The sequence below is a fragment of the Pseudorasbora parva genome, chromosome 17 (genome assembly GCF_024679245.1).
Source record: "Pseudorasbora parva isolate DD20220531a chromosome 17, ASM2467924v1, whole genome shotgun sequence".
Lineage (NCBI taxonomy): Eukaryota > Metazoa > Chordata > Actinopteri > Cypriniformes > Gobionidae > Pseudorasbora > Pseudorasbora parva.
In genome coordinates, this window is record NC_090188.1 from 37,343,096 (window position 1) to 37,362,573 (window position 19,478).

Sequence of the window (19,478 nt, forward strand, 5' to 3'; positions counted from 1 at the left end):
CTTGTGTTCACCACAGTCCTTATTTCAGGCATTTAACCAAAAACCCACTTAATAACAACTAACTTTGGACGATGGAACTGGAAAATCAAAAATGCCACCTCGTTTCCGTTCCTGCTGCACTGTAATGCAGTATTTAATGATCTGTAAATGTGTATAAATTTGTTCTTAATTGTTTTACATATTTATATAGTTTATTGACTTCATCATTCAGGCCACCAACAAATGAGCTGCAACAACAAATAAAGGAGAATTTAATGAAGTACTTCATCTGTCTCCTACTAGACGATGGTCCATATTGAGTGAGAATGTCCCATATTGTTTTAAGATATTTATCTGTACTTATCCATTCATTGCTCCTGACAGTAGGACCATAACCCCCAATATATGTTTTTGAAAGTAGTCCAGTATCCAGAAAAGTATCCAGGCAAACATTCTCTGTTAAGTCTTAAGTGAACGTTTGGTTAACTATTGTGGAAAAACATCTGATGTGTTACATATTTTATTGATCCGTGCGGTACAGTAGGTTTTAATATAATATAGGCTGTCTGTTTCATTACTGTTAATCAAACAATTGTGGTATCATGGAATGATATGAAATTAAATATATTTTTCCTAGATATTTAGTTTCATGAATTTGGTGTTATGACCAGGGATTTTAAGGTATGGACGATTTTTGTTTAGGAACTTCCAGAAAACGTTTAACTAGATTTTCTCAAAATTAACTGCTATGCAGCTCAGACATTTGTCCGATTCAAACAAATCAAACATCACTTTGAAGGTTTTTTTAATAGAGAATTAAAATAACAATAACTCAATTAATTTTGCCAGCACTGGATATATTCAGAATAGCCTTTGACTGTTTGGTTTCATCTGTACCTGATGGTATGTGCCCTGTGAATCATCGCCAATAAACAAGTCTGCATAAAACTAATTTCTTTTGATATTTGTTTCTCATATTAACATGATTCCAAAAATGGTCTGAAGGCTTTCAGGCTCATTTATTGGTCAACCAAGCACTGCTGCTTTCTCTGTGCATGCTGTGGTTTTAACAGCTGACATCACTTCCTTCTGACTCATCATGGCTCTCTGGTTCATTGGCCGCCCTGACCCAACCACTTTTAGTATTTGCTGAAAATACACTACTAAAATATTCCTTGTTCGCATTATTTCCACATCAGATTGTGAACACTCGCTCACTAGCCAACTATGACGTCAGGATATCCTACCACGCCCCCACATTCCAGGGCAAATTATTTGAGGCATCAGTTATGTTTATGATCTACCAAAACAGAGCTTCCCCAACATTAATGAAACTCGATTTACACAGCTATCCGCGAGAGGAAGTAGCATCTCTGTTGCAATCTGCAAAACGTTATCAAAGCAAGTGGATGACCATAACAGGCAGTATTTAAAGTGGATGGGAACACTACAGCATACATTAACTGTAGCCATTGTAACGAAAAGTAATCTCAATTATGGTAGCAATGATTGAAACAAGCTAGCAGGCTGAGATAACTGCAGGATTGAGCCCTTGGGGTTTTTGGTAGCAACAAACCCAGATACGAAATTATTATTTGTCTGCCACTGTGTTTATATTATATAGTGATATATCAGAATCATATACGCAAATCACCCCACATTTCACAGCAACTGTGCTACTAGCATTTAATGCACGGTGCTTAAAATAGGAACATAAAGAACATAAATCACTTCACAGTCGGATAAGAGAAGAATATGAGGGCAGCTGTCAGACATTCCTTATAGCTGCGCTAAGCTTTCATGACTTCCTGTTAGAGGTCTGTCTGCCTCGCTCTCATTTAACCTCAGTCAAAAGCTAAACGAACCGAAAAACAAATGCCAGGTGTTAGAGTTGCGAACGTACCCCTGTTCCGTTATCACAAACCACCACTTTTCTTCCTTGGCTGTCCATCTTTTAAAGCCCCGGAGCCGTCAGAGGCAGCCGAAGTTTCTGAACAAAGTGCTTCTCGCACTGAGCAGCAGCTGGTTTCACTTCCTGTTCCATCCAGACACTCGCGCGAGTTGTTTTTTTTCCCCAATGCCCCGCCCCCTACGCTCCAATTGGCTAGTAAGACTTTCCAAGCGGCGTACGATTGGACAGTTGAGGTGTCATTCATATATATATATATATATATATATATATATATATATAATATCTAAACATAATAGACATCAATAGACATTTATTATGGCAGTTTAGGTTTAACCCAAATGTTAAATGGTCAAGGAAGGTACTCAACTCTCAAAATAAATTATTATTTTTTAATAATTAATGTAGATTTACATTTAACCCTATGATTTTACCCCAGCTGAAAGTTTAAAGTGTAGTGTACTTGAAATTATTAATACATCCAATAAGGCATAATGTTATTAAGATAATTAAACCACAATATGGTAAAAAATAATCTAGTAGTGTTTGTTGTGTTTTTTTACGTAAATCTTGTGTTTTAAAATTATGTCTATTCGATTATTAATAATAATAATAATAATAATAATAATAATAATAATAATAATAATAATAATAATAATAATAAAGCATAAAAAAACATTGCTTATAAAATAAGTATAAATTGTTCCTATGAAAAGTGTATAAAATGTAAATACGGTAAGAGTACTTTTTTCCCCAACAGAAAATGTTTAATATAAAGTAACGTATATTATTGCACGGCGATTTTTTGTGTTGAGGTAAGTCAGAACACTTCCTTGTGTTCCTAGTTTCCAGTCGGAATGCGACACTCTTTCATTAGCAGAACATCAACATGGCAGCTGTTCTGTCGCCTAGACCTTGCGATAGCAATCCTGCGACTCCTGGGACCCAGTCTGTGAAGGTTTGTGGATGTTCACGGCTACATTTTGTTGCACAGACTGCAGTTATAATATTGCAGAATATAAGGCACACATCTATGCTGTTATTGCGTCCATAAAAACTTGAACGTGAGCCACATTCGCCTTTGTTTATTTACTATTAGCCTACTAGCCGAGAGCTAAAGGCATAGATTATGCTGTAATACTTCTACCGGTAATCTAAAATAAAAATAAAACAATTCTAAAAGAAACACGCGAACGGACCCAACGTGTCTCATTTAGATGGTTTTGGACAGCCATTAATAGTTTATTACGGCCATATAGTATGAGTTCAGCTCTAGGCAGCGCAGCTAAACATTATCTATTAATCCCAATAGGGAATTTTGAAATTTCCTTGCCAGAATCTTTTTTATGACTCTTCAAACAGGATGACATTGAGGAGAATTCCAGTGATGGTAGTCAAGCCCCCAAGAGACGCAGGATGGGTTCAGGAGACAGTTCCCGGAGCTGTGACACGTCCAACCATGAGCTGGGGTGAGCAGCACATCTGACACACACCATCACAGGTGTTTTGTATTATAGTGGCGAAGGCAGATTTGTATTTTATTCTTTGGTTTTGTGATGCTATGAGATCCACGCAGACAAGCAACGATAATGTCGGAGGTCAAATTTGAATAAGGAATAGCAAATGTATTAACAATAATTTTTTATATTAATATTGAGAAGTAAGATGTTTTCAGAAGGGAAGGAGTAACAGAGAAGCAACAGAAGAAGATATTAAAAAAGGAATAAAAATTATCACTTTTTTGGGGTAAGTTCAACTTGTAATACCCAAGTTATTTTAGTGTAATAACATTAAGGGGTAGTTCGGCCAAAAATGAAAATTACGTTTACATTTAATCATTTAGCAGACGCTTTTATCCAAAGCGACTTACAAAAAGGGGAGAGCAATAGAAGCAACGAAACAAACAAGGCCAACAACCTGTAAGAGCTGGAAGAAATCTCAGTTAATCGAGCACAGTACACCTTTTTTTTGACAAACAAACACAACATTTAATTGGATAGTTAATTGCTAGTCTTTATTGGTCAGGTGCAAGTGGTAAAGATGTGTCTTAAGATGTTTTTTAAAACTGGCTAAAGACTCGGCAGCACGAATTGAGATCGGCAGGTCATTCCACCAGGTGGGAACGGTCCAGGAAAAACCAAATGATGAAATTACCCCATCATTTACTCACCCTCAAGCCATGCTAGGTGTGTATTACTTTTTTAGTTTTTCAGATAAATACAATCAGAATTATATTAAAAATTCCCTGGCTCTTTCAAGCTTTATCATGGTAGTGAATGGGAACACACAATTTGAAGCTCAAAAAAGTGCATCCATCCATTATAGAAGTAATCCATATGGCTCCGGAGTTTAATAAAGGCCTACTAAAGTGAATCAATGGGTTTATGTAAGGACAAAATCCATATTAAACACAATATAAAGTAAAGTATCTAGCTTCCGGCAGACTGCCTTCCGTATTCAAATTACATATAACATTGTAATGGCTCTTGCATTTCAAAACACTTATGCTACGTCTGACATCATAGTTATGCCAGTTATGCTTTTTTCGTAAGTTTAATATGGAAGGCGGTCTGGCAGAAGCTAGATATTTTGCTTTGTAAAGGTTTAAATTAAAAAAAAAAAAAACATTTTTTACACAAACCCCTTGATTCACTTTAAAAGGCCTTTATTAACCCCCGGAGCTGTGTGGGTAACTTTTATAATGGATGGATGCACTTTTTTGGCTTAATTTTGGGCTGCCATTATTAAACTTGAAAGAGCCAGGAAATGTTTTTAATACATCTCTGATTGTTTTTCTCTGAAATAAGAATGTCATATACACCTAAGATTAGAGGTCGACCGATAGTGGATTTTACCGATAGCTAGGTTGGATCTCGCTTGCCGATAACCGATTAATCGACCGATAGTTTTTAAAAAGATACTAGATTAAAATATAATAATAATACATAAAATAACAGGTAAAAAAGCTGTGCTGAACTTTATTACAAGAAATTTAACTTTAAATTGAACCATGAAAATGTGTTAAATTTCATATGTAAATATGAGAATATTAAAATGAGTTCTAACAAAAAAGAAATTCTACAGAAAATAACTAAAACATTAAAATATTACAAATAAATGTTTCTTAAGCTATAACCTAGAAACATGTATGTGAATGTCAGGTAACAGACTGCAAGTCCCATTTGTTAACAATGCTGTATTTATTTAGCTAGCTTACATGAACTAAATGCATTATGTAATGTACATTTTACAGCATGTATTAATATTCGACCATTAAAATTCTACCTTAATCATTCATATTAGTTCATAGTGCATAAACAGGTTAACAGATAAAACTAACAATGAATAATACTTCTACAGCATTTATTGACCTTACTCTATGTTACAAATTGAATATTATTGTATTATATTAAAGGGGGGGTGAAACACTCAGTTTCAGTCAGTGTCATGTCAATCTTGAGTACCTATAGAGTAGCATTGCATCCTGCATATCTCCGAAAAGTTATTAAAATTAATAATTATATAAGAGAGATGCGCTGTTCCGAGTCTTTCCGAAAAAAGCCGAGCGGGTGGGGGCGTGTCGTGTGAGCGGAGCTAAATAATGACGTGTGCTCGCTGCTGCTTTTGTGTTGAATCGAGTGCGTCGTAAAGCTGTCATCCCTAACAGCGGGAAAAAAACTTTATTCAAAATAAAAATATGGCTTTTAATCAGATACAGCTATACATCTATGATCCGGAATCAGACCCAGAGGCTGCAGTTGAACAGGAGCAGCAGCAAAAACGACTAGAGCAGGACGTCTGTATGTGGTACAAGTTATACACTAACTATATAATATGCTTAGCGGCTTGTGTTATTTACATATTTATACTTGAATTATATCGTCGTATTTTTGTCTTTGAAGGTGTACATGTGGGAAGTGCAGTTGTGCACGTGTGTTTGTGTGTTTACGCGTGGTTTGTGTAGACAGTAAGCGGACTAAAAAAAACACAGACATTTGAAGCAGTCTCACTCACCCTTCTAACGTTGGGACTGCTCCATCCTTCAGCATTAGGCGATTGGGAAAAGCCGGCGTCGAGCTGGGCCTTGTTTATGAAACAGTCGGCACCGAAATGCAGCGAACAGATATAAACATTCGCGCAACTCAGTTGCTGATCCGGAAAAGCAAATTACATCCACTGTTGCCTTAACGCTGGGTTTTTGGAGAATCTGTGCAGGACTGTCTTGGTCTGGCAACCAAAAACGCACTTTTTTGGTGACATTGTTATGTGCACATCACCTGTCCAGCATCCTACAAGCCAGCGCTTTGATGGGCATAGCCTGTAGCTTTCGCTCTCTCCCTCTCTCTCTCTCACGCGCTTCCGGTAGAATTGTCCGTAAGGCCCATACAAGGAAATTCCGCCCCCACTAACGTCAATGGGGACGCATGATCTCAAAAAACTTGCCGAAACTTATGACTAACCGGAAGTAGTATTTTTGACAAAGAAATACTCCCATCAAACGTCCACCTTAACTTTTGAAACTTTGTCTATGTTTAGTATGGGATTCCAAGTCTTTAACAGTGTAAAAAGATCAGTATGCATGAAACAGCATTTCACCCCCCCTTTAAGTGTTATCATTTCATATAAATCCAAACAGTTCGCTTTTTTAGAACACCACGGTTTTCTTATCCAAATAACAACATATGTGACGTCTAATGCGTTTATATTTGTGTTGGATGCATGATACAGTTTCTCACATCAAAAAAAATTTCTCAGTTACATCGTTTTAAATGCTTGAGGTAACCGTTGCTGCTAATATTAGCGTCCTGTCAGCCTCGACGACAAAGTACATATACTGCTGTTCTTCCCCTGCTAAAGCATCTAGTCAACAAATCAATTACTTAATAATGATTTGGCAACATGTACTGAAGTGTTCTGTATTCATACCGTTTCCCTTTTGCTGTTTTAAACGGCATCAGATGTGTCAGCGTGTGTTGTGAAGCGCGGAGCCTCACGTGTCCTCACATGTAAACAGTGATAGTTTTTCATTTGGCCTCTAGAGGCCGCTCTCGTGCTATATAATGCCAGCAGACCCTTCTCTTAATGTAATTTGTAATGACAGCAGCCTTCTCAGCCGCTCCCGCAACGGACGCAAACCGGAAAAACTATCGGTATTGATTTTTGCCGATAACCGATTGTTCCACCAATCAGCTATCGGTGCCGATTAATCGGCAAATCTGATGAATCGGTCGACCTCTACCTAGGATGGCTTGAGGGTGAGTAAATTATTGGATAATTTTCATTTTTAGGTGAGCTGTCCCTTTAACTAGCAGTTTTAGGAAAAAGAAAATCCTCTCTGAGTCAAATTGACCAGAACGCAATGTGAGGGTTATGAGAATGTATCTAGAAATATTTCTTACAAACCATGGAACTTTATTTATTTTAATTAAAACTATATTCCTTCGTCATGAAAATGAAGTTATTTAGCTGATTATTTTATTTACGTGGACTCCTATTGGTTGCTTACTCGCTGGCCAAAGCCAATTTTTACTCATTATTCTGGCCCAGTCCTACTATCTCTGTATTGAGGCTTGCTGTTTCATTACAGACCAACATACTTCCCTGCTGAAAACCTGACAGAGTACAAATGGCCTCCGGATGACACAGGGGAGTATTATATGTTACAAGAACAAGTGAGCGAGTATTTGGGAGTCACGTCATTCAAACGGAAATATCCAGGTATGAGCAGCAAGCCTCTTAACTGTCAGCAGGGGAAAGTTTATTGAATAGTTTTCTTTTTTTTTTTTTTTCTTCAAATTCAGTTACTGATGATAGAGATACAGTTTTATATTTTGCTGTTATACTTTTTTTTAAACTTTCAATTTAATACCAGATTTGGAAAGAAGAGACCTGTCTCACAAAGAAAAGCTTTATCTGAGAGAGCAGAATGTCATTACGGAAACACAGTGTACACTGGGTAAGATTTCAGTAATTCAGTCTTTCTTATTTCCATGTATTTCTTTTTTTTAATCTGGAATTTGCTTAACAGAAAAAAATATATTATATATTATATTATATTGTAAAGTTGTAGGGTTGCAACGGGGCAGAACTTTCCGGAAACTTTCCATGGGAACTTAATATGGGGAATTTTGTAAATATTTCAATTTGGAAACTTAAAGCTGCAGTCTGTATGTTTTGCCTCTGTGTCGCCATCTCTTCTTGAAACCTGCAATTGCAGTTATTTGCAGAGATATTATCTGTACGCGAGTTGTGCATATGCGCGGCCAGTGTGGGAAATTATCTTTTATTAACAGCCCCAGTGGCTGTTGGATGCTTAATTTCACAAGCCACTTATATTTTTTATCAGCTGCTTCAACTATTAATACATATTGCTAATGCATAATACATATTATTAATACAAAATTGCATATATTAATACATACTATTAATACATATTAACATAGTCCTGAAAAGGTCTGCCCTTTTTGGCGCTTGCATGAAAGTTTCTGAATATAATTCTCATTCGGTCCAACTGTGCCGATTGCATGGAGCAGATAGGCTTTATTGCCACACTCTGCTCCGCCAGCTGTATGCAGTGTTGGGCATGCTACTCTGAAACTGTAGCTTTACAAGCTACAAGTTACTTGTAGATTAAAATAGTTAAGTCACATTCAATGCTATAAACGGTAGTTAGCTACACTACAAGTTACTATCAAAAAGTAGCTAGCTACATTGAAGATACTTTTTCTTTTTTCTTTACAATGACATTGTTGCAAATAACATATCCGGTATCCACAGATTTGGCATGACACAAGGAATCCATAGACACTTTCTGACAAACCGCTCAGAAGTTATGAGCAGAAATAGCCATTTTTCATATCTGATGAAAGATATGAAACATGTGATGCTGTTCCCAACTTTAGCATGGACCCTCAGATCATGGGTCCAATGAAGCGTACCAATTTTCGTTTCAATTGATCCAAGTTTGGCTGGGATACAGCCTCTGAACCAATTTTGGGTCGATCTTGTTAAGTTTGCGACATCAGAACTTTTTTATGTTATGTCTTAATGTCTTAATGTAAGATAATGAATGTGTTCAGAATGAAGAGAGGAATCAGGTGTAATGAGTTTAATTTCAAAAGTTTAATAAAGGGTTCAAAAGTTATAACCTTTAGAAAAGGGAATTTTTGAACTGGTGGTGGTGCTATAGCGTTGGTCCTAGAGACTCCAAATTTGGTCCAATGACTAATCATGAACATCACTACAACTCCTGTATGACTCCCATATGGGAGGAATAATAATAATAAAGTAAACCAACAGATACAATAAGGACTACAGCCCCTTTGGGGGCTTGGCCGCTAATAAGTTCTGTTGTCACATTATTCAATTACTTTTACTTTGGCTGTGGTATCGATTTAGTATCGGTATCAAGGTATTTTATTCTGGTATTGTAATGAAGTCATAATTTTGGTATTGTGACCTGACAACACTATCTTGAAGTGAAACCTAAATAAGCATTTTCAAGCAAGTAATATGTCTGCCACTTTTGGGAACAAAACATTGCGATAAATCACGCTACCAATGGTGATTAAATCTAACGATCGCTCATTTAAAACATTTTAATTGGTCATAAGCAGATGTTTTTTTTTTGTTTGTTTTTTTTTTTGCATACTGATATTTTTTCAATTGATTACTTCTAATTTAGCAAATATAAAATAAGTATATTTGTATTGCACCAATTGTTATGCATGTTATTTAAGAGTTGCATGATCCTTTAGAAATCATTCTAATATGCTGATTTATTATCAATGTTGGAAAAAGTTGTGCTGCTTAATATTTTTTGGAAACTGATACTTTTTCAGGATTCACTGATGAATAAAAGGTTAAAAAGAACATTTATTAAAAATAGAAATATTTTCTAACAATATAAATCTTTACTATCACATTTAATCAATTTAACACATTCATGTTGAATAAAAGTATTAATTCCTTTAATAAAATTACTGATCAAAAATTACTGACCAAAAACTTTGGAATGGCACTGTATATTTTATATATTATAATTTTTTTTAAATCAAAGAATCCTGCAAAAACGTATCACAGTTTATAAAAAAAATGAAGCAGCACAATTGTTTCCAACATTTATATTATCTGAGTTTTTAATCAGCATATCAGAATTTATGAATGATCATGTGACACTGAAGACTGAAGTAATGGCTGATGAAAATTACATTTAAAGGGTTAGTTCACCCAAAAATGAAATTGATGTAATTAATGACTCACCCTAATGTCGTTCCACACCCGTAAGACCTCCGTTCCTCATCGGAACACAGATATTTTCCCTTTCTGGACATGGACAGTATAATGTGCATACACTTAGATACACTGTCGGACTAAATATAAAATATCTTAAACTGTGTTCTGAAGATGAACGGAGGTCTTGCGGGTGAGGAACGACATTAGGGTGAGTCATTAATGACATCAATTTCATTTTTGGGTGAACTAACCCTTTAAGTTCCTTGTTATAGGATAACATGCAATTGTGCAAATTCCCAATTTATTCCCATTAATTCCCATGGAAAGTTTCCAGCCTTGAAAATTCCTGGAAATTTGCTACACTACAGGTAACTTTATTCTTACCCTGAAAATATTTGATTGAATGCCAATACACAAACTCGAACTGAGATGGTGTAGTTTTCCAACACAGTGATTTTAATTCATCATTTGCTTAACAGCTTTTTAGCCTTGACGTGTAGCTTACTGATGTAGTAAAAGTTCAATGTATCAGCCACTAGTGTAAGGCTAAATGCGAGAATCCTATATTGACATTCTGCCCTCTTCCCTAGGTCTCACTGCTTTGCGCAGTGATGAAGTTATTGATTTGATGATTAAGGAGTACCCAGCCAAACATGCCGAGTATTCCGTCATATTACAGGAGCGAGAGCGGCTGAGGATAACTAAGGAGTACTCTGTGAGCACTCTTAGTGCAGTGAGTAACACTCTTTTATTTGTACTTAGTTTTATATATAACCTGTTTTGAGTATTGAAAACAGCAAATCAGCATATTAGGATGATTTCTGAAGGATCATGTGACACTGAAGACTGGTGTAATGATGCTGAAAATTTAGCTTTGATCACAGAAACAAATTACATTTTAAAATCCAGTATATTCAAATAGAGTAAACAGTCATTTTAAATGATAATATTTCACAAAAATACAGTTTTTACTCTTTTTGATCAGCCTTGGTGAGCATAAGTGACAACATGTATACTGGTATATCCTTGTTTGTAGCAATAGTGATGTAATAATTAAATCGGTGAGTGCTAATGGGCTGACTTTTTTCTTTTTAGCAAATGCAGCAACAGAATCCTCAAAAAGTTGAAGCAAGTAAAGTGCCAGAATACATAAAGAAAGCAGCTAAAAAAGCTGCTGAATTCAACAGTAATTTCAACCGAGAGCGGATGGAAGAGAGAAGGGCTTATTTTGACCTTCAAACACATGTAAGATGTCCTAACCCTAACACTAACCCTACTCTTTGATAATCTGATTGTGTACTGTAGTGTATAAAATGCATATAAAACAGCTTCATCAAGATAGAAATAGAAACATCCAGCAATTACCAAACACTGTCCTTGGCACAGACCACAATGCAACATGATTGTAATGTCATGTGTAAACTCTCCAAAATAATTTGCTAATTTAATCCACGATCTGTTACACCCCTACAGAAAACCCTAAGACCTGCCTAACAATAGCCTAGCAAAACCCTAGCAATGGCTTTGAACACCTATGTAGTAAACACTTAACTTATTTGGTTCGCTATTTCTCTTTTATCTGAAGATTATACAGGTACCTCAAGGAAAATACAAAGTCCTCCCACCAGAAAGAACCAAGACCGGTCCATACCCAGTTGCACTCATTCCTGGCCAGTTCCAAGAGTACTACAAAAGGTGAATTGTGTAATTAATCATTGCTGCTTTATTGCAAAATCCTGTTGAGCTTCTGATTTACATGTTGATGCAGGGTGTCCGTTTTTTTTTTTTAAGTATTAAAAAGTGATAAATCAAAATTGTCAAATTTAAGGCCATTAAAAGTGTTAAATGTGGTCTCAGAGGTATTATTTTTTTTCCAAATTAGGTATTATTTTTTCAGACTATCAGGTGTCCTATTCTGATTGAAATTCTATCTGCGTTCGTGTTAGTTCGTTTAAATATGGGCGTTAGCATATCTGGGCACATAATCAAAGATCTTTCGTCTCCGTCTCAACGTATGTTTGATGCTGACGTCATATTCGGCGGTCGTTCGGCATCATCTCAGAAAACTGCGCGCTCAACAAAAGTGGCTGGCTTACGTTTTATTTTAGACTTGCTTCAAGGCATATCTTCAATGACTATCCTCATAAGAGCAATCTTAAATGATTTTGATAACTTAAATGATCAAAACTAACATTGGAGCACCTCAGGGGTGCGTGCTGTCACCATTTCTCTACTCACTGTATACAAATGATTGCACTTCCAATCATGGTTCCACCAAGCTGATTAAATTTGCAGATGATACTACATTAGTGGGCCTTATAAAGGGAAACGACGAGTCTGCTTATAGGCAGGAAGTTTCTAAATTGGTTGGGTGGTGTGATGAGAACAACTTGGAGCTTAATCAGCAAAAGACTGTGGAAATGGTGATAGACTTTCGTAGAACACCTACCTCCCTTTCTCCTCTAACTATCAAGAGCTCCGTTGTGAAGAGGGTGGAGTCAATTAAATTTTTAGGCACTGTTATTACAAATGATTTAAAATGGGAGGAAAATAGTTCCTCCATTCTTAAGCGAGCTCATAGTGGAATGTTTTTTTTGAGACAGTTAAATAAACTAAACGTTTCTAGCTCTGTTAGGTCTAGATTTTATAGAGCCACTGTGGAAAGCCTTCTTTCAGCATCCATCACTGTCTGGTTTGCATCTGCATCAGCCCAGGCAAAGGTCAGACTACAGCGTATTGTGCGCACAGCAGAGAGGCTGACTGGACAAAGGCAGCTGTCACTGAATGACCTGTATGAGGCCAGAGTAAGGAAGAGGGCGGCTAAAATTGCTGCTGATCTGTCCCATCCAGCAAGTGACATTTTTAGGCTGCTCCCTTCAGGAAGAAGGTACAGAGCAGTGAGGACAAGGACCTCACGCCATCTAAATAGTTTTTTTCCAAGAGCCATTTCTCTTATGAACAGCTGATTGTGCACTATTTTGGACTATTTTATTACTGATTGATTGATTGTTTTAGGCATGCCTTTGCAGCTTTATGCATATATGTTTGTGTGCTTAGTTTGTGTGTTACTGATGGCCATATCAAATTCCTGTGTATCTGCTGATGCATTTGGCGAATAAAGTGATTCTTATCTTATCTTATCTTATTTATATAAAGTCTAAAATGAACAAAAAGAGTAGACAGTATCCATAGACAGTATATAAACAGTGAGATCCGCGTGTCTGTCTGCTCTTAAAGGGACAGCAGCCAATAAAGCTTCCTGTCAGTAAAGTTGAACAAAGGGAACAGAGAAAATGACTTACTGCTCTTGACTAAATAACTTTTGTAGCTTTAATAAGGATTAACTATTTAATTTATAGTTTATGCAGTGCAGACTGCATATAACTTTGATAACTTTATTCAATTTCTGTATGTTTCCTAACTGTTAAGACAGGAAGGGCAGGAGTAAACATGACATTTATTATGGGTTTATGTTAGCATTGTTTTAAGTTGACTTAAATTAAAAACTGTTATATTTTTGAAGCCTAATAATAAATGTATTTAAAAAAATCAGTAGCTGTATTAATATCAGTAATTACTAGCCTTCATTCATAAAAAGATGCCATTTAAAGAAGTATTTAAAATATACTGTCTTTATGTTGTTTCTACATTAATTTGATGAACTGTGAAATGATTATATTAAAAAATATATTAAAAACGTGCAAAAACATTTCAGGGTCCCCGCGGAGTCTTAAAATGTCTTAAAAAGTATTAAATTTCAGAATCAAAATATAAGGCCTTAAAATGTCTTAAATTCGCGGAAGCATTGCGTTCTAGGTCTTAAATAATGTTAAACAGGTCTTAATTTTTCTACGTCCATGTAACGCTACCTCATTGAAATGCTCTCGCCTCCCGCAGCACGCGCGCACGTGTGTGTGTGTTTGTGTGTGTGTGTGTGTGTTTGTTCCGTGGTGTTTGTAGTTCTTTCTTTCGCTAGACCAACTATTGTTCGCTCTATTACAACTACAAATTAGACAAGCATGCCACTTATATTGCAGCCAATCAGCTTTCATGTTATTGGGACGAGCCTCTCTTTATGATCGTACTCCACAGACGCATAAAACGGATTTTATTCTTCAGCTGAGTCTGACGGTTCTTGCAGTTCCGCGATCGTGAATGCGAAGGCGAATCTTTCTCACCATCTTGCATAATGACCAAATAAAAGTATAATATACCCGTAACGTTATGTGTTTACTGCCTCGCGCGAGTGTATTGAATGTTATTTTTAGGCTCATTAGCCTAACGTTACTCTTGAACGATCAAATATACACATTATGCATATGTATATCCTGATTTGAGTTAAAAAGTTTGGGAACTGTTAGTAAGTACTGGATCTGGGCATTAGTAAGCTCTCAAAGTGAAAGCAAACTAATATAGCTTAACAACAACACAAACGGGGATAACAGCACTTACACTTAAAGGATCACTCCAACTTTTTTAGAAATCGGGCTTTTTCTACTTTGCTACATTTAGATATGTGGGGAAATGCGTTTTAAGCTAAGCTAGCGGCGACCCTGCCAAACTAAAACAATGCATGCACTGAGACAAATGCATTTGCCCACATATCTAAATGGTGTTTATCCAAAAGAAGTTGAATAAGCCCTATTTCTAAAAACAGTGGAGTGTTCCTCTTTGTATGAAAGTGACCACCACCACCACAAAAAAAAAAAAAAAAAAAATATATATATATATATATATATATATATATTAGGGCTGGGTATCGATTCAGATGTTCAGATTCGATTTTGATTCACAAGTCCTCAAATCGATTCAATTTCGATTCTCAATTCGATTTTCGATTCAACTCAAATAGATTTAATACAAATACTATAGGTATTTATAAAAAAGAACAGTGAACATAAATGTGTAATTAAAAAGAAATGAAGAGCCACAATCATGTATGTAAAACTTTTTATTTTAGGTACACCTGAGTACATTAAAACAGAACGCATCTCTATATTTCAAATCCATACAATTGTTAAATACAATTTTGATGCAACTTTATTTAAAAAAAAATTATCTGAGAAGTATTTTATGGATGTTTTGATAGATTTATTATAAAACATAAAAAAGGATATTGGATGTTTTTTTATAGCAATTTTCAGTACACAACAAGCTTTTCTTGCGATTTTGCTGCTCGTGTGCAAATTTACTTTTCATACATGAGAAATGCGTTCATAATTTTTGGTCTATGGGTGAGTAGTTGTCGTGGTAACAGACAACAATACCTTAACTGACTTAAGTTGTCTGTGGACAAACTATTATTTGAGGAAATCTGTTTATAAGCTATTAGGGTTTGAATTATTGATCCTGCGCTGTATATGGACTATAATTTGAATATGTTTATAATGGCTAACGTACATGCTTAAGTAACTGCTCAAGTTTGATCCTAATGCAAGGCAAGCATTCGAGTGTATGTAATTATTTTTAGCAGTTGTGTGCTCGGCTGTGTGTGTGTTGTCACATCAAATGGTTCCGCAGATTTGTAGCATTACTACAGCATTTTACCTCAGCATTATAAAAGGCGACAACGCACCGGAAGCTGCCATTTAAACACTGAATGGATAAATGATGTGCGCCTCTTGCTCCTTTGTAAGCTCACGCAAGGCAAATGGGTGACATCTAGTGGAGAAGACTAGTAAATAGATTTACGTTAAGCTTATGTTCAATGTTAGCAGAAATAAATATAAAAAAAAATCGATTCATGTCCTTTGAGAATCGATTCTGAATCGACCAGATTTTAAAAACCGATTAATCGAAAAATCGATTTTTTTTTTTGCCCAGCCCTAATAAATATATATATATATATATATATATATATATATATATATATATATATATATATATATATATATATATATATATATATATATATATATATATATATATATATATGCTAATCCTGGTGGGATTGAGCTATGAATAATAAGTTCACTAATACTTTGTTCAATTTAAAATAAATTAAATAATATAAGTTTAAGTAATTGAGTGATTCTGGATTTCTTATGCATGTTTTTTTTATTGCGCAATATAGGTCTTAAATTTTATTCATAATGGTCTTAAAAAGGTCTTAAAAAGTCTTAAATTTGACTTGGTAAAACCTGCAGATACCCTGACATTTCTTTTTTTATTGCAATTAATCACAGAAAAAATGTGTGATTAATCTAGTTAAAGTTTTTAATCAATTGACAGCACTAGTTTTTAGTATTTTGTTAAATTCAACAACTTATCACAGATATAGAAATTGAATATTTGGCTCAGGTTTCGTTGTTGGAAAAAAAACACTAAATAATTTAATTGCCAATTATTAATTGAAATCAAATGTGTATGCAGTAATGCTTCTCCTTAACCAACCTTTGTGAATGTTGAGATCTATTTTACTGTCTGAATGATAACTTATAACAGATTTCCTCCTGGTGTCGATTCTAAATCTATTCTTTTTTGTATGTTATATATGTCAAAATCTGTGTAAATAATAGAAAGGTTGCTGATTAACACTTGCAGTTCGGTGTCGTGATGGTTTTAAAAAATATTCTGAAGGTAGTGAAAAAGGTATTAAAAAGTAGTAAATTAAACTTAAGGATTGCTGTATATACCCTGTGACGATTTACTGTAATCTCCATATACTTGAGAACAACGCTGCAATATTGTCCTAAAATGTGGCCTCTGTCCAGCTTTCTGACTGAGCTTTTCTTGCCTCATCTACGCTTGTAGGTACTCTCCAAATGAGCTCCGCTACTTGCCCTTGAACACCGCTCTCTATGAGCCTCCGCTGGACCCAGAGCTGCCTGCCCTGGACAGTGATGGCGACTCTGATGATGCTGAAGATGGAAAAGAAGATGGAAAAAAACATAAAGGTTCCTCTGTAAGTTGTTTTCATGTGACGATTTGTGACTTTAAATGCATAGTTGGTTTAGTCATTGTCTCATGTAGCCAGACCTGAACTCGATAGCGGTTTGTCCCTACAGTAACAGACCGGTGTAAAACAAGTTTTTTTTATGTTGCAAATTCAGAAATGAGGAAAAAGTATTAAAATTTACTTAATGTAGCATAGAGGAAAATAATATAATTATAGTATATTCATTTTCATTTATTTTACAGTGCATTTGTTTTACAAGATATGGCTGTTACTGTCATTGGGATGATGATAATATCAAATTATTTACTGATTATTTTACTGAAATTATTTTACAATTTATATACTAATTGCTTGGCTTCCTAATACACCAATGTGAATGTAATGTAGACTGAGACACTATATCACAACAAAAAAATAATAATTTTTAGTTCAATTTTTAAGTCAATTCACCAACTTTTTTCTTTGTTAAATTTAGAAACTGAGCATGGGTTGGAGCTCTTAATATTAAACTTTCAAAGTGCATCAGATTGGTCCATTTAACTATAAAATAAATAAATAATTTCTTTTTGAGGGATCGCGGTCCACCCACCACAATCCTGTGGGAAGTTAAACTCCTGGTGTTGATGAATGCTCCAATACATTTTGCTGCTTTTTTCTTGTAACAGCAACAATAACTCATAATACTCTGTCATTGTTGGTCAAACAGACGTCATTTAAAACTGCAAATGGCATATTCTTATTATTTGTATACACTCATAATTACACCAAAACAGTTTTTGTAAAATAAAGAACTTACAGCGTGTGCTTTCTGCCCTCTCAATCTACGTGAACTTCTTTCTGAAACGTGTCACAAAAGTTAACTGACACTCAGGGATTTCTTTCCACTGAAACATGTCTATAGAGAGCTTAAAATGTCTAGTCTTAAATTAATCAATTGAAATTAAAATCAAATATTTTATTATTATGTGGACCATATGACACCAGCGATAGGTACAATCTTTCCCGTCTGAGCTCATTATCTGTAATGTGGTCACATCTACGCACAGCGCAGGCTTTTCATGCGATAATCGCCCTGTTAACGCCCCATCCCATCACCTGGATTAACAAAGCGTCAAGCTGCTTCAGGTTACTCTACTTTCCATCGTGTTTGGAAGACGACGCGCTATGAGGAATAAGCCTTGAATTTACCTCAGAAGAAGAACGCGATGCAACGCACGGCTTGATCCAGCGGTGGATATCATTTACTGACGAGTAAGTTCAATTCAGTTCACATTTATTTGCATAACCCTTTTCACAGTACATATCGTTTCAAAGCAGCTTTACAGAAAATGCGTGTTGATGTTACAATTTAGGTGACCGTGTTAATTTCAGAAATTATCTTACTACATAGCTAACAATATATTAAATTTAAGGCAGAAACAATGAGCTCATTGAAGTAATTAATTACAAGTTGTCATCAAGTTGAAAATGTAGTAGTATTGGTGCATGTAATTCAGAGTTTGCATCATCCAAAGTCTTCCCAGGAGTTACAGGAGTCGTCTCTTCACCGGTGTTGAGGTGTCTGAGGTCCTCTGAATTCAAACTTGAGCTGACATACTGAGATCAAACAGAAAAGCAAATGGAAAATAATTAGCGTTGCTGCTGTTCATAACATCAAGCAAAGATAATTGTGCTTTTGATCTGATAAAGCTTGAGTGCAAGGTTATGAGATGCATTATGTGAATGCTTGGCTAAAGAGATGTATTTTTTATCTAGATTTAAACTGGGAGAGTGAGTCTGACAACTGAATTTTATCAGGAAGGCTAATCCAGAGTTTAGGAGCCAAATGTGAAAACGTTCTCCTTCGTTTAGTCAACTTAGATATTCTAGAGACTACCAGAAGCCAACAGTTTTGTGGCCTTCAGAGCGTGATGGATTGGAGAGGAATAGAAGTTCCATTAAATACACAGGAGCTTTACCATTAGGGTCTTCTAGTAGCCTGACAAGCCAGACCCACATCAAGATGTTTGTTCTGGAAACTCACCATTGACAGCTCAATCCGAGGGGCGGGATAAACGGTTGTCTTTCAAACTCCCTCTGCACACGATAGGATAGCGCTACAACCAACCAGAGCAACGAAAGGGAAGCAGAGCTTGTTGATAGATTAAACATTCACCGTATCCGGTCGGCAAACTCCGAACACATCTTCCCTTTTTAAGAATGACTTCAGTGCCGCTCTTTGTTCTTTTCTCAGAGAAAAGCTTAACTCCAAGTCTTCCAGAGTCGCAGTCAAAGCTGATTCGAAAGACCGCCACCGTTCGCCAGTTTCTGTGTTTACTAGAAGCACGCAAACGCAACTCGGCCGTCGTCATAATGGCCCCGCCCACCGACTCTATACACGATGTGATTGGCCCGGCAAGAGTTTGGGGAATACAGCTCAGAAGGGTATTGAGAGTTGCTAGATGTCACTCGCGGGCA

At 35.9% G+C, this 19,478-nt stretch overlaps 2 protein-coding genes across 2 annotated transcripts in view; one reads left to right on the top strand and one right to left on the bottom strand.

The window, feature by feature from the left end:
- Positions 1-2,041, bottom strand: part of actr2b (actin related protein 2b) — a 32,871-nt gene extending 30,830 nt beyond the window's left edge. The window contains exon 1 of the mRNA XM_067421988.1: positions 1,883-2,041. Coding sequence (XP_067278089.1) covers positions 1,883-1,930 — 48 coding nt within the window. The 5' untranslated portion in view covers positions 1,931-2,041. The remainder of the gene's footprint in view (positions 1-1,882) is intronic.
- A 669-nt stretch (positions 2,042-2,710) lies between these two features.
- phf10 (PHD finger protein 10) overlaps positions 2,711-19,478 on the top strand; it is a 32,438-nt gene continuing 15,670 nt past the window's right edge. The window contains exons 1-8 of the mRNA XM_067421616.1: positions 2,711-2,846; positions 3,251-3,357; positions 7,476-7,606; positions 7,761-7,844; positions 10,714-10,856; positions 11,219-11,368; positions 11,709-11,818; positions 16,877-17,027. Of these exons, the coding sequence (XP_067277717.1) occupies positions 2,778-2,846; positions 3,251-3,357; positions 7,476-7,606; positions 7,761-7,844; positions 10,714-10,856; positions 11,219-11,368; positions 11,709-11,818; positions 16,877-17,027 (945 nt within the window). The 5' untranslated portion in view covers positions 2,711-2,777. The remainder of the gene's footprint in view (positions 2,847-3,250; positions 3,358-7,475; positions 7,607-7,760; positions 7,845-10,713; positions 10,857-11,218; positions 11,369-11,708; positions 11,819-16,876; positions 17,028-19,478) is intronic.